At 42.9% G+C, this 14,161-nt stretch overlaps 1 protein-coding gene across 1 annotated transcript in view; it reads left to right on the plus strand.

Moving 5' to 3' along the window:
* The window catches only part of LOC145413599 (xylosyl- and glucuronyltransferase LARGE1-like), a 241,389-nt gene extending 231,391 nt beyond the window's left edge, over nucleotides 1-9,998 (plus strand). The window contains exons 14-16 of the mRNA XM_080283249.1: nucleotides 8,871-8,963; nucleotides 9,385-9,515; nucleotides 9,923-9,998. Of these exons, the coding sequence (XP_080139375.1) occupies nucleotides 8,871-8,963; nucleotides 9,385-9,515; nucleotides 9,923-9,998 (300 nt within the window). The remainder of the gene's footprint in view (nucleotides 1-8,870; nucleotides 8,964-9,384; nucleotides 9,516-9,922) is intronic.
* Nucleotides 9,999-14,161: the final 4,163 nt, after the last annotated feature.

A 14,161-nucleotide genomic window follows, 5' to 3' on the forward strand; every position in this document is an offset into this window, starting at 1 on the left:
GGACCTTGCAAGAGGGGAACAAGTCAAGAGTGAGAGCAGTGGAAATGAGTTACTTGAGAGGAGCATGTGGAGTGACGTGGAGGGACAGGTTGACGAATGAAGAAGTGAAGGAACGCTGTGGGGTAGATGTGGATGTGGTTGAAAAGATTAGGAGAAATACACTGAGGTGGTTTGGACATGTGGAGAGAATGGAGAATGAAAGACTGACTAAGAGGGTGTATGTAGGTGAGGTGGAGGGAGGGAGAGGGAGGGGTAGACCGAGGATGAGGTGGAGGGATGGAGTTGAGAGGTATATGAGGGAGGGGGGGTGAGTTGGGGGGAGGGGAGTCAAATGGTGGGTGACAGAGTGACTTGGAGGCGTTTTGTCTGCGGCCACCCTTTGCAGGATTAGGGCGTCGGGCTATAGATAGATAGATGGATAGACTTCATTATCCATTATACAATTATTGGTAAAGCACGTCACTGTCGCATCACTGTATATCACTGTCACTGTCAGTATTTACTCAGAGAGTGGTACTCGGCAAAGCACGGAGTCACACAGAGAGCGACTTGGCATTCCTGGCACTGGTGTGTGCTCATTTTTCTCGTCCGAGGCCTCCGTGTGGTGTTATGACATACTCTGTAGCGGCCCTGTGACAACCTGCCGCCTGCGGTATGAGGCAATTTCACAAGCTGGTGCCGGCTCATGTAATTGCGGCACTCAAGACGGTCAGGTTGTGTGTCAGAGTGTCGCCTCGGGATCAATGCCGTCACCTGACCAAATCGTGCAAGCAGCTGCTGCACAACAGTCTTGGAGAACTGGCTCAGGGATGGTTGCCTTATGCCCCCGACTTGTGTCTTGTAGAGGAGGAAGGCATTGAGCATGCACATATCAAGCATGTGCAGGCAAGCCTTCCTGTGCCATCGGGTGTTTCTCCTGAGACAGTCTATTTCGCCAATCATCATGTCAGACTTATCAACAAGTCTCATGTTGATATTGCACTCAATGACGGCATCGGGCTTCATGATTGGCTCTCCCGTCCTGTAGCTGACCTTCCCAGTTCTCTGCAATTCCCCCTTGTGGATGGTGCTGAGCATATTCAACCTTCTTGTCATGCCACTTGATCGCCAGAAGCTTGTCTGACTTCTTCAGGTGCACATCTCCCTTGGATGAGGATGATGCTTCTGGGAAACTTGGCCACTCTTTCCTATGGCTCCGTACAGTGCCAACAGTGCCAATGCCGTGTTCAGCCAGGTATTTGGAGAGTTTCGGTGCTGTGTAATAATTGTCTGTGTACAGCACATGATTCCCACCAAAATACCTCTCCATCAGCACTTTTACAACGGAGCCGGAGAAGCCAAGGGGGTCTTTCCTGTCCACATCCATTGTGCTTGCAGAGTAGATCACGAAATCAAGGTTATACCCCGTCTCACAGTCACACAGCACAAAGAACTTTATCCCAAAGCGGTGGCGTTTGCTGGGGATGTACTGCATGAATTTGAGACGTCCTCTGAACAATACCAGGGATTCATCTATGACGACTTTTTGCATAGGACGGAAAAATCGCATAAATCGATCCCTAATCCTGTTGAGAAAATCCCTCACTTTCCACAAAGGGTCAGTTTGGGACGGATTTCCATTGTCAGCGAAGTGCAGGTATCCTAGCAGCTGTCGGAACCGATCTCGTGACATGTACTGCCCGAACGTTGGGATAGAAGTAATGTCATCCACCAGCCAGTACTCCTCCAACTCATGTCTCTTGATATGGGGCATCAAGAACATAAGTGCAAAGAACACACACAGCTCTCTGATCCCGACGGGCAACCACGACACTTGCTTTGGTGAGCCAATAGGTCCCAGCCCTTCTGTTGCACACTGAGCTGCATACCTATTGGTCTCATCGCTGACAAACTGCACAATTTTGTCATCCATGAAGGCCAGGAAGTAGTCAACAAAATCATCTCCTTCGTTGCATGAGAAGGCAGGCTGTATTCCCGCATTTGTCATGTCAAACGGCGGATTGTGTGGCTGAAAATCAGCACCGTCAGACCAAACAAATGCATCCACTTTTCCGGTGCATGGTTCAGTGGAAGTGGCAGGTCGCATTGCACTCGTTTCCCCGTGAGAAGGAGCAGAGGTGGAGGCAATGGGTGAGGCAGGAAGTGAGGCAGGAGGCGAGCGGGAGGGGGGTGAGTGGGGGGGTGGCGAGGGTGAGGGAGCTGGGCGGGGGGAAGGCGGGGGGGTTACTGACCTGGTGTGTGGTGAAATCCGACCCTTTCTTCCCCGCTTATCACCTCGCTTATCACCCAGCTTTGCCCTCCTACTGCCACGCATCCCCTTTGTTGTAGGCCAGCCTGCCCTGCTTACCCTGCCTGCACGGCCTGCCTTCCCTCACTGTGCAGGCTCTGGGAATTCATATTCCTCAGATGATGTAGACTGAGGAGAGGGCACGTCAGAAGATGAAGAAGATGTGAGGGCAATAGGGCTAGGGGAACGGGAAAGTGGTGGGAAATACTTGCTAGGGCTTGGTGTTGGAGACGTAAGTTTACGCTTCACTCCCTTCCCACGTGCAACACCAATTTTCCCCATGGGCGCCTTCCCTTTCCCATAGTAAGTTGGGGGCGGTGGGGGGGAAACAACATGTTCACTTTCATCACTGTCACTGTCAATGCTAAATGGTTCACCACCAATCACTGCAAAATCGTCACTACTACTTGCTGTAAGTGTATCACTCTCACTGCCACAATCCAGAGTTGTACTTACAGTTTTATCCAGCTCTGTCCTAATTTCTGGGGTGCTCAACCCCTTCTGCCTCGCCATCAGCAGTTCCTTCCTCGGTGTAGAGGTCAAAGGCACACTAGCACTAATAATTTCCGAGGAGGAAGCGAGCAACGATGACTCGGGACGGAGCGCCATTATCACACACAGAGCTGGACAGATACTGACTGATGCGTGTCAGGGCAGGGGTGGAGGGGGCCCCCTCGGGGTGGGAGGAGGGAGGTGTGGGATGGCTGGCATGAAAGAACTCGACAGCTACTCTTGCGTGAGACAAATTGCGTACAGGAAAAACGCGCGGTGTTCAAAATATTCACGAACATTCCAGAATGACACCCGCGGTTTGGTCCAGTTTTGTCGATGTCATTCTGGAATGACACCCGCGGTTAAAGGGTTAAGTACCTAAGTAGGTATCAGATAATTAGATAAGTTTATGATTCAGCTTTAATAAATTGAAGTGTTGATAGTACTATTTTAGGGTAAATTTAACTAAAATAACATGAAATATTGCTTGAATTATGAAGAATGTTGTATTTAGAAGGCCAGGAATTGATGGTTAGGAATGGTTAACTATGATAATTTCCTATTCACTCAAACAAAAATAGATGTTGTGAATGTTGGCTCAATAGTTCTGAGAAACATGAGAGAATAGGGTCATCTGGTTCATGCAAGAGAGTAGCTGAATCAGTGTAAATATTGCCAGTTCCATTCCTGATGATTGTTTGTACTGTTCTGTGTACATGAATACTGGACTGGTGTTATGAATAAATGCTGGTACTGTGCACAGTGGTGTGCTGTACACTACTAAAACTTGTACTAAAATAACAAATAAAAACAGTAGGTTTAGCTTGCTGTTGTTGCTGCTCAACCCTGGTCTGTTTGATCGAGCAGACCTCTCTGCTGCAGGTAAGCAGCCTCCCCAGTGGAATTGACCCATAGATTCCCTACACTGCTGGTGTTCTGTCTGCAGTGTGGCATGTGCAGCTCAGTGCTCCATTATTATGTTATATTGTGATATTGTGTGGGTACTCTTCTGCAAGCTGGGCACATGTCATCTGTGATTCCATGCAACCCAAGTCTAAGCTTTTTTTTTTTTTTTTTTTTTTTTTTTTTTTTTTTTGGTCGACTATGGGCATAGACTTGCTGGGTGAACTCAGCCATCTCTTTTTGAGGACATCTACGATGGGTGGATGTCAGGAGGAGGGGCTTGTAGTATATCATTTTGATACAAGTGTTGTATTGCTCTGTGTGTAAAGTGAGTATGTAGGTATTTTTTCATTGCTAGTGTTGGAATGTCTGGAGGTGAGATATTGTTGTAAAGGTTGGAATGTCTGGAGGTGAGATATTGTTGTAAAGGTTGGAATGTCTGGAGGTGAGATATTGTTGTAAAGGTTGGAATGTCTGGAGGTGAGATATTGTTGTAAAGGTTGGAATGTCTGGAGGTGAGATATTGTTGTAAAGGTTGGAATGTCTGGAGGTGAGATATTGTTGTAAAGGGTTTGATAATGTTTGTGTGGTGCTGGTTTTATGTGGCAAGATGTGCTGTGTCTCTGGCGTGTAGTGACAAGGGTGTTGTTTATTGGCACAGGCTGCTGCATAGAATTATATGTTCCTCATATCAGGGTAGGCTGTGATGGGGAGGACTTTAGTTTCAAAGTGAAATGATCTGTGGGAGTAGTTTTGGTGTAGCCTTTGGTGATGCATTGGGTGTTATTCTGTATGATTTGCATGATGTTGTAGTGGATATTAGATAGGATGGGAGTCCATGCTGGGAAGGCATAGGACATCACCGATCTAATGTATTGTTTGTAGGGTAAGGAAATTAGTTCATCATGTTGCCCAGAGTCTGGGCCTGTAGTTACCCTGAATGTATTGAGTTTAGGGGTGTATTGCCTCGAAGTTTTGTACAATATCCTTGAAGGTGAGGTCATTGTTGTTTGTCACTCCGAGGATCTTGGTGGAGGGTTTGTGTGACACACATACATTATTAAGTATGATGTGGTGGGAACTCCTGTTTTCATGTTTACTGCTAGTGATGGGTGTGGTGGTGAATTTGGGTAGGGTAATTGTCAGCCTGTTTTCCTTGTCCCAAGTCTGTTGTGTGTTTAGGTAGTCCTGGTGCAGTGTGCAGGCTGTGTCTGCAATTTGGTATGTGGTTGTTATGATGATGTCATATACATATGAGGCAGTGTTTGTGGTTGGTTGGGGTGTGGGAATATCATGCATGTATAGGTTGAGTGTAAGTGAGAGAATGGAACCCTGTGGAAGTTCGTTATGGAAATTTCACATTTGTAATGACTTGCCCTGGAATGTAACATGTTCATGTCTATCAGACAAATAGTTGGGAAGCCAGTATTTGGTGTTGTTCTTCATGTTGTGTTGTATGTCTTGGTGATTAATTTTTGTCAGGGGTTATCATCAGAGACTTTACTAACATCTGTTGTTGTGAGAAGCATGTGTAATATGGGAATCACATAATTGATGCCATCTGGTGCTTGTTGTATGAGGTTAGTCAGTAAGGTGTTTGTAGAGTGCAGTGCTTAAAATCAGTGTTGAAGGAGCAAGGGGGATGTGGGGAGTGACTGTTGAAAAGGAAGCATTCGGTTCATTTGCATGGTGTGGCAAGTACAGTAGTGTTACAGGTTTGTTTGAAGAAGGGATTGTTGGGTCTTTGTTTGTGTAAGTATAATTATGATTGTTTCATGTTTCGAAATACAGTACTGGGAATGTTATGGGAGTACAGTAGTTGTTGATGTTTGTGAGGGCCTGGATGCCTTGTGATTCTACACATGCCTTGTGGTCCTGAAGGTGTCATGTGGTCCTAAATGTTTAGGTGCAGGTTGCTGTTTTCAGCTGGCCCTGTGCTTTTTTTTTTTTTTTTTGGTGGTGGTGGTGGAGTGAAAGGGGTTGCATTGCAATTGAATGGATAGGGCTTCCCGTGTTGGGAGAGTTGTTTTACAGGGTCATTTTGTGTTCCTGTTAAGTTTTGTTTGAGTTGTGGTTTACTAGTATGGTATGTTTGCTTGTTCTTTGCAGGAAGTGATATATTGGGTGTTGGTGGTTAAGTTTTATGGAAGCAGTAAACACAGCAGATTGTGAATCAGATTGATGTGATGCAGATAGGTGGGTCACCACTACCTGAACAGTGCTGGCACAGACAAAAATGTGCATGCAGTTTATGTATTTATTTATTGTTTCATGAACCTTGGTGTCCTGATAATGTCTTATTAATATGGGGTGGATACAGGGGTATCACTGTATATCATAAAAGCATATCAGTATGCGAGGTGCTGACAGGGAGCCTACACATGGTGAAACTGTGTACCATGGGTGGAGCAAAGCAGCTGCTGCATTCCGTCAAGAGCCAAACCTCCTCATATCTCCCCACATCCTGCCATGGGGAAGGACCCTGGTTTTACCCTGGTGAGGCACTGTCTTCCTCAAGGGGGCACTGGTTCCCTTCATGGTATACTGTGCTGTATGTACAATACTATGCCTGTTGGATGGTCCTACAGAAACCGTTGCTTACCGGTGGTCAGTGGGTCTGCTTGGCCAGCAGACCAGGGTTAAACAACAACAACCAGGAAGCAAGTCTGATGATCTAAAGGGGAAGTGGTGTCAGGCTGGAAATGGAGTCAGTACACCAAACCTTTGATGATGACTCTGACTCATCTACTTTTCTACTGTCCAACTGTGATTCCTTCATAAATAGCAAATTCATATTAATTAGTAATAACAACTTAACTATAGTAAAATGGTAGCAGAAAGTGTTCCATCCATTCATCATCCAATCCTACATTGTCCCATGAGGAGCATAGGAGCCCGGGGCTAGGCAATTGGTCCCGACATTTAAGATGAGAGTGACCAGCCTCACTCATCCCTGAGTGGCATTACATGAGCAGTCAACCCCAACCACACCTTAGATATAAACCTTCACTGGCTCAATCCGATTGGAGCGCAGTAATTGCCCACTAAACCACCAGGTGCCAAAAAAATTTTTATATGGTTACCTCCCAGCATAGTAAATGGTTTCGTGGTGTACAGGAAACCATTTGGCTTGTCACTCAGTGTAGAGTCACCCACAGGCAGAAGGAAGAGGAAAGAACGAAGGAACGAAAGACAGAAGAGGGAGTGTTTCATCATGTTAAATATGTGTACCAAACATGAGTTATAGTAGGAGATACTTGAGGGAAGCTGCAGGAGTTAAAGTAAGTGGTGCATGGCAAAGGTTAGGCAGGTTATTCCGTTTGTTCACTGTTTTATGCACAGTGCACTAGTGGAACTCTGATTTTGGAGAGATTTTTCAGCTTAAAAATTTTACCTATGCCATAATTTATGGTAGTTTTTATTTATCCCTGTCAGTGAACACTTGTAAGATTCACTGCAAAAACTTTGTTGTGTTGGTGTATGGGGTGCTGCCCCAGATCTCTGCCTGGGTGTTACTGTGTCATACAGTATATGTACAGTAGTACCATTCTGAAATCCTAAAAATTCTGAATTCCAAAATGTGTCTGACCCCAAAGGTTGCAGATAAGATTTGTGTACCTGTTTAAAAATTGAACCTTAAATAATAGGCTTCAAATTTTTTTCCTGAATATAAAGTACTTGTAATTAATAAGTATAATACAGTATTATGTATTGGCCATATACTGAATTGTTACAGTAGTGTGTTTATTTTAAAGCTTGAAGTGGAGTTGGTACATTTTTACCAACTCCAACACCCTCCAAAATTCCTTTCAACTCTCTGATTCCACAACTACTCTGATTCAACAACTACTGTGCCTCAGCCCTGGTTACCACTGACTCATTTACTGTAATAGGTTTCAGTTGTTTGATTTGTGCAGATCAGACTGCTTGGGACCTTAGGTAAATGTATTAGCTGTGCAACTCTGGGGATGGCTGTAATAAGTGCAAATGGGGAACAGTTCCATACAGCCACCATCATTACAGACCTGCCAATAACTTAACCTAACTACCCGGCAACACACTCCCAGTCAAAAGTGTTGACCTGGAACACTCTTGTTGGGATGGATAGGAAAACATAAAAGGGCTGTGTTTTAGTGGGGGTAAAAAAAAAAAAAAAAAAAAAAAAATGGTGAGGGGTGGGAAAGAATGTAGAGTTTGTGGCTGATTAAGTATTTTCTGTCTGCAAAGCTGGACATTCTGGGCTTCATAACACTAGCTAAATAGCCATGGAATAGTGAGATGTGAGAGATGATGTGGGAAGTAAATTTTAAGATGTGGCAAATAGTAAAAAATTTGAACCAGAAAGGAAGATATACAAGTTGTCATAATCACTTGGGTCACAAGTAACAAGTGCCAAAATTATTAAAGCCACAAATGATGACAAAAACTTAATCTAGGTATTGATAGATGACTGGAGTACAGGTATAGCCTAGAGTAAGGTAAAATACATAACAGCTCTTGGGTCATTCCAAAGGAACCAAACAAAGGGTGCATCTGTAATGGGTTGTAAGTTCTAAAAGTAACCATAAAACAAGAATTTTGCCCAACAGGTATAAAATACTCCTGAAGCTACACTAAAAGCTGGACAAGCTAATAATAGAGCAGAGTATTGAACAGAGCTCACAAAATGTGAAGTAGTGAGAAGCAAACAATTGTGGCTGAGCAGAAAGTAGCCATAAACATGCCTAGTGACTTCATGGCCTCTGAGTGCAAGTGCAGGAGTCACTTCATCTAGCACTCATTTACGATATGCATAGATGAAGTATCAGCAACCATGGAGGAAAGTCGTTTTGCTTTCTGGGACATATAACTGGAAATGAGAAGTAGTGCACTCTGCTTAGCTCAGAATTTGAGATGATTTCTTCTGTAACCATTCTGACGTTAGCATGATATCATAAATGGCCTGACACCTGTTCCTGTAGAGTGCCATCAAATGAGGGAGCTTAGTGAAAAGTGGGTTTTTGACCTTGCAGTAGCCTGTATTTTGTCTGATGCTTGTCCAGTTTTTCCCCAGGATGCCAAGTATATGAGAAAACCAGTAGAAATAATGTTTTTTATTATATATGAGTGTGCTGAAGTTAATGCAATGTTTGTTTTGCATATACTTACAAGAAAAGTGAACACTTATATTTGTGTTTTTTTATTTTAGGTTCCATGGGAGCAGGATTTTGAACCATACATTGTGGTACGTAAGGATGTTCCAGAGTATGATACACGCTTTGTTGGCTTTGGCTGGAATAAGGTATTGTTGCATTTATGTCTGTGTATTTGTTATTGGACTTCAGTTTTCTGACTGAAACTTATTACACATATTCCATCCTCTTTATATATATAGTGTCCGTAATTCCTTGAATGTTGATATATTAACTTCATTATCTGTTTTTTGTGGTAATAAAGTGTATAGTACCAGAGGTATTGTTGCATTTATGTCTATGTCTTCATTGTTGGACTTTAGGTTTTTTACTGAAATGTATTACAGATATCCCATCCTCTTTACATATGCAGTATCTGTAATTCCTTGAATATTGAATTGTTGATATATTAACTTCATTATCTGATTTTTATGGTAATAAAATGTATAGTACCAGTTGTCACTGGTATCATAGAAGGATATAGGAAACCTATTACTGTACTACCGTAACCATATGCTGAATATTTCTCAGGTATCACACATCATGGAACTGCATGTTATGGGCTTTGAGTTTGTGGTGTTACCCAATGCCTTTATTGTGCACATGCCACATGCACCCAGCCTTGATATTGCCAAATTTCGCACCTCACCTCAGTACAAGCGGTAAGTATTGAGCAAGCTGAACTTGATTAAATTATGTTTTCTAAAGGAAAGGCCTGATAATGTCATTTCATTACTCAGTCCTACAGTGACTTTTGACCTTATGCTAAAAAGATGTGTGGAGAACCAGTCTTACTGGTGTTCCTGACATGTCAAAACTACTTTGTACAGGATCACTTAGTATAATATGGAGAGGTGGAGGGAGCACTGTTCTCTTGGCAGGGTCTGATATACCAGATATGATACCTCCAGAACTAACTTGCTATAAGTCACCCTAGGAAGAGTATCCAGGATGAGTTGGGTAATAGAATCAGGTAGATCTAATTTGTGTTATATTAATTTTTCCTGTAGGGTTGGTGATATTTTGTAATTTGTACCTAACAGTATCTCGTTATTCTCTGTTATTCCAGGTGTGTGAAAATTCTGAAACGAGAGTTTGTGGATGATCTCAACAGGAAACACAACAGTGACATCTCTCTTCAATGAGATTAATTTGCTGTTCGAAACCATTTGCATCAGCAAGAGCTTTCATAGAGTGGGTATTTACTGCTACTACAGAATCTGCATTTGACATTTGGAAGGCTGTATTTTACCTAACTATCCTAAGTTTAGCACTCTTGACAATTTGGTGGATGTGGAGGACTTCCTGGTGGGTGGCATTGCAAGGGCAGCAGTTGCAATGATCCCAAAAATGCTTTCTAGAAATTAATGTAGAACCTCATTAATTCAGTAAGATTGAAAGTTGGACTACAGACGTGGGTGATTGTGTGCGTGTATGCACCAATGCAAAATCGTGCAAGCAGAGTGAAAGAAGAGTTCTGGACAAATGTGGAAGCGTGCATGGAAAAGTTTGAAAGGAATGAAGAGAGAGTTTTTGATTGGAGATATGAATGGAAAAGTAGGGAATGTGAAGGTGGATGGAGTAGTTGGTGAGTTAGGTGTGCCGGCGGTAGTGGATGACAATGGCAGTGCTCTAGTGGACATTTGTGCCAAGAGGGGGTTGGTGATAGCCAATATCCTCTTCAGGCACAAAATAATCCACAGGTGTACATGGCGTGTGATGAGAATATGGATGGGTTATAAAAGAGTTACAAGGTAGGGCAGTGGATGTTGGAGTGGCCCTAGTGAGAGAGGGCAGTGTGTGGAAACTCTCTGTACTCTTGTTTGCAGATGATAATGTGATGTTAAGTGAATTTTAAGGGGAATTCAAGGCATGGTGAATGAGTTTGGGAGAGTGTGTAGGAAACGGAATCTAAAGGTGAACGTAGAGAAGAGTAAAGTTATGGTCTTCGAGTGAGGTTGGATGAGGAGGAAATGGAAAATGTGAATGCATTTAAGTACTTGGGTAGTGTGATGAGTAAGATGGAAGTTTAGAGGGCAAAGTGCTTGAAGGATACAACAAGGAAGAATGGTTGCTAGTTCTCTGAAAGCAGTGATAAGAAACATGGAAGTGAAAAAGTTACTGCCTGACAGTATTGTGATACCAACTCTATCGTATGGAAGTGAGGCTTGGACCTTGTGGGGCAGACACAAGTCAAGAGTTGGGCAGTGGAAATGAGTTATTTGAGAGGAGCATGTGGAGTCACATGGAGAGACAGACTGACAAATGAGGATGTGAAGGAACATTGTGATGTGGATGTGGATGTGATAGGATGCACTAGGAGAAATATATTGAGGCGGTTTGGCCATGTGGAGAGGATGGAGAGCGAGAGACTGATGAGGAGAGTGTATGTGAGTGAGGTGGAAGGGGGGAGAGGGAGGGGGAGGCCGAGGATGAGGTGGAAGGATGTTGTGTAGAGGTATGTGGGAGAAGGGAGTGTGAGCTGGGGGCAGGGCAGTGAAATTTTGGGGGACAGGGTATTATGGAGGTGAATTGTTTGTGGCCATCTGTATGGGATTAAGGCATCTGGCAATAGATAGATAGGTATGATAATTCAGTAAGATTGGGATTGTAGTTTGCCAGAATACAGTAATGGTTTGATTGATTTATCCAGTGTGCAGAATCTTTGTCTTATAAATCTGCATAATTTCCAAATGTGCAGGGATTGCCTGAACAACAGGCACAGTTACTTTGCCCCACATATCGGTATAAGTGGTTCCATTGTTATTTCAAAGCTGTGTTTAATGAAATACAATTATGGGAAATAGACTTTGTGCAGGTATGTATAGTCAGTGACAAAAGTCTGTTCACCTCTCCTGTCTTTCTTTCACTTCTGGATTTGTAGACATTTGAATGTGACATGTTGGACCAGAACCGCATATTATCATCCACTAAGTCATTGAAGCATTTATGACTCCAGCAGTGAGAGAGGCAGGAAAGGTGAACATACTTTTGTGCTTTCTCATTACTCATGTTGGCTGCATGTTTGTTTTCCTGGAGTCTGCATCATTTGTTTTCCTGGAGTCTGTATCACCGTCTCGTGGTCTCTTTATCTTTAATTCACTGTACTATATGGTGTCATCTCTTATGAACTGTTCCAAACAAAAGTTCATGTTTTCTCTGCAACGTTCAACACTGCATTTCTTATTTTGTCATATTTGGTTTCTTGAAGTTTCAGGTTTGGCATCAGCTCAATACAGTTTTTGTTGGTGTTGATCAACCCCTGTCTCTGTGGCTGAGCAGACTCATCAACCATAAGCAAGCAACTGCCCTAGTATGGCCGTCCTCTGCAGTGAACTGATGTTCCCTTGTGGTTGACGGCTTCTTTCCACAGTGAGGCATGAGGAAAAGTGTGGAGGTTTGGTCCCTGGATGGATGCCACATATGCATCTCCACCCAGTGAATAGGGGCACGATAGTCAGCTCATTTTCACCCATGGATTGGGTTATATGCCTACCACCCATTATCGTAAATGGTTTCATCGGTGAAAGGAAACCATTAAATTTATTACCATGTGAAGTGAAGAGAAGAGTAATAAAAAGTGACAGGAAAGAAAGGGAGAAGTAAGAAGAGAGGAGGGCAGACACAGAAACAGAATGACAAAGGTGAAGGAAGGAGTACTACATCATTTTAGTGGATGATTGTCACCACCACCCACCACTAATACTGTACAGTATCAGTATATCAGTACAGTAATTTAGCAAATCGAAGTTGATGCTGAAGGATTTTCTTTACTGATACTGTATTTCATTTAAGTAAAAATGGGCAAGTTAAGCAAACTTCTAAAATATCGAATGCCAGATTAATTAGGTTCTATCATGTCTAAAAGTATGTAGAAAATGAAGCATCTCCTTTTCTATGTCTTAAGAATACCTTCATCCTTTTCTAGTCCTTCTGCCTACGGGTGACTTTATACTCCCTTTTCTGTCTTTCTTACCTTCGTTTATATGTCTTAAAATTCCTCCATTCTTTTCTCGTCCCCTGCCTACAGGTGACTTTACACTCCCTTTTCTGTCTTTCTTTCCTTCATTCTTTCCTCTTCCTTCTGCCTGTGGGTGACTCTACTCTGAGTGACAAGCCAAATGTTTTCCTGTACACCAGGAAATTATTTACTATTCTGGGTGGTAACCATATAACCAAATTTTGGCGCCTGGTGGTTTAGTGGGTAATTACGGCACTCAAATCAGATTGAGCCGGTGAAGGTTTACATCCAAGGGGTGGTTGGGGTTTATTGCTCAGGTAATACCACTCAGGGATGAGTGAGGTTGGTCACTCTCAGCTTAAATGTCAGGACCAACTTGCCTAGCACCGGGCTCCTACGCTTCTCATTGGATTGGATGATGGATGGATGGGAAAAAAAAAAAAGTATGGCAGCTAACTGTATGTGTGAATTGAGCTGTCGACAGTACATGATTGTTTTGGCAATTAGTTACTGAGCTACATTTACTCACATTTGTTTCTCAGTTTTATTTTGATTCTGTATCCGCTTTTTACTTTTGTGCGCCTCAGTCTTCATTTCATTAAAGAGATTAATGTTTTTGAGTCAGTTTAATAGAAGTTAGACAAGATTATGACTGTTTCAAACTGGACAGTAACACTTCAACCAGTATTTTTGTGTGGTGATCCTTTGGTTATACAGGTAAGCCCTTAATTCACGCGAGGGTTACGTTCCCAGACCCTTCGCGTATGTGGTAAATTCGCGTATACATTCTGCCTTTGTGTGCACAAGTACGCATATCTGCTAAGTATATTACATCTGTATACTACTGTTTGTGCTCTACATACACCTTATAAACTAGCGTAAAGTATGAAAAACAACAAAAATGTAAGAAATTTAACACTGTAACCTGAAAAGCACAGGCGCAGGTGGAGACACTTCAGCAGTCTGGTGCACAAACCCTCACTGCCTCCCATATGCTACATTCTGCCTTCTTCATTGTCCAAACAGTTGACTCATTCACCCCAAACATACGGTTCCGAGCCAGTTCACAGGCGTAGGTGGAGACACTTTAGCACAGTCTGGTGCACTAGCCCTCACTGACTCCCGTATGCTACGTTCTGTCTTCTTTATAGTAAGAACAGTTGACTCACCCCAAACACACGGTTCAGAGACAATTCACCATCAAGTCAATTCACCATCAAAACATGGACGATTCCCTGTCACTCTATAAATATACTTATTATTGATTAACTAATACTTTAATAACTAATTTTCAGGGGGATTTTATAACTCATATAAGTAAAAAATTAGTGTACAGTACTGTACTTG

This window comes from Coenobita brevimanus, chromosome 97, assembly GCF_032717465.1.
Source record: "Coenobita brevimanus isolate Jiangsu-jjx chromosome 97, ASM3271746v2, whole genome shotgun sequence".
NCBI lineage: Eukaryota > Metazoa > Arthropoda > Malacostraca > Decapoda > Coenobitidae > Coenobita > Coenobita brevimanus.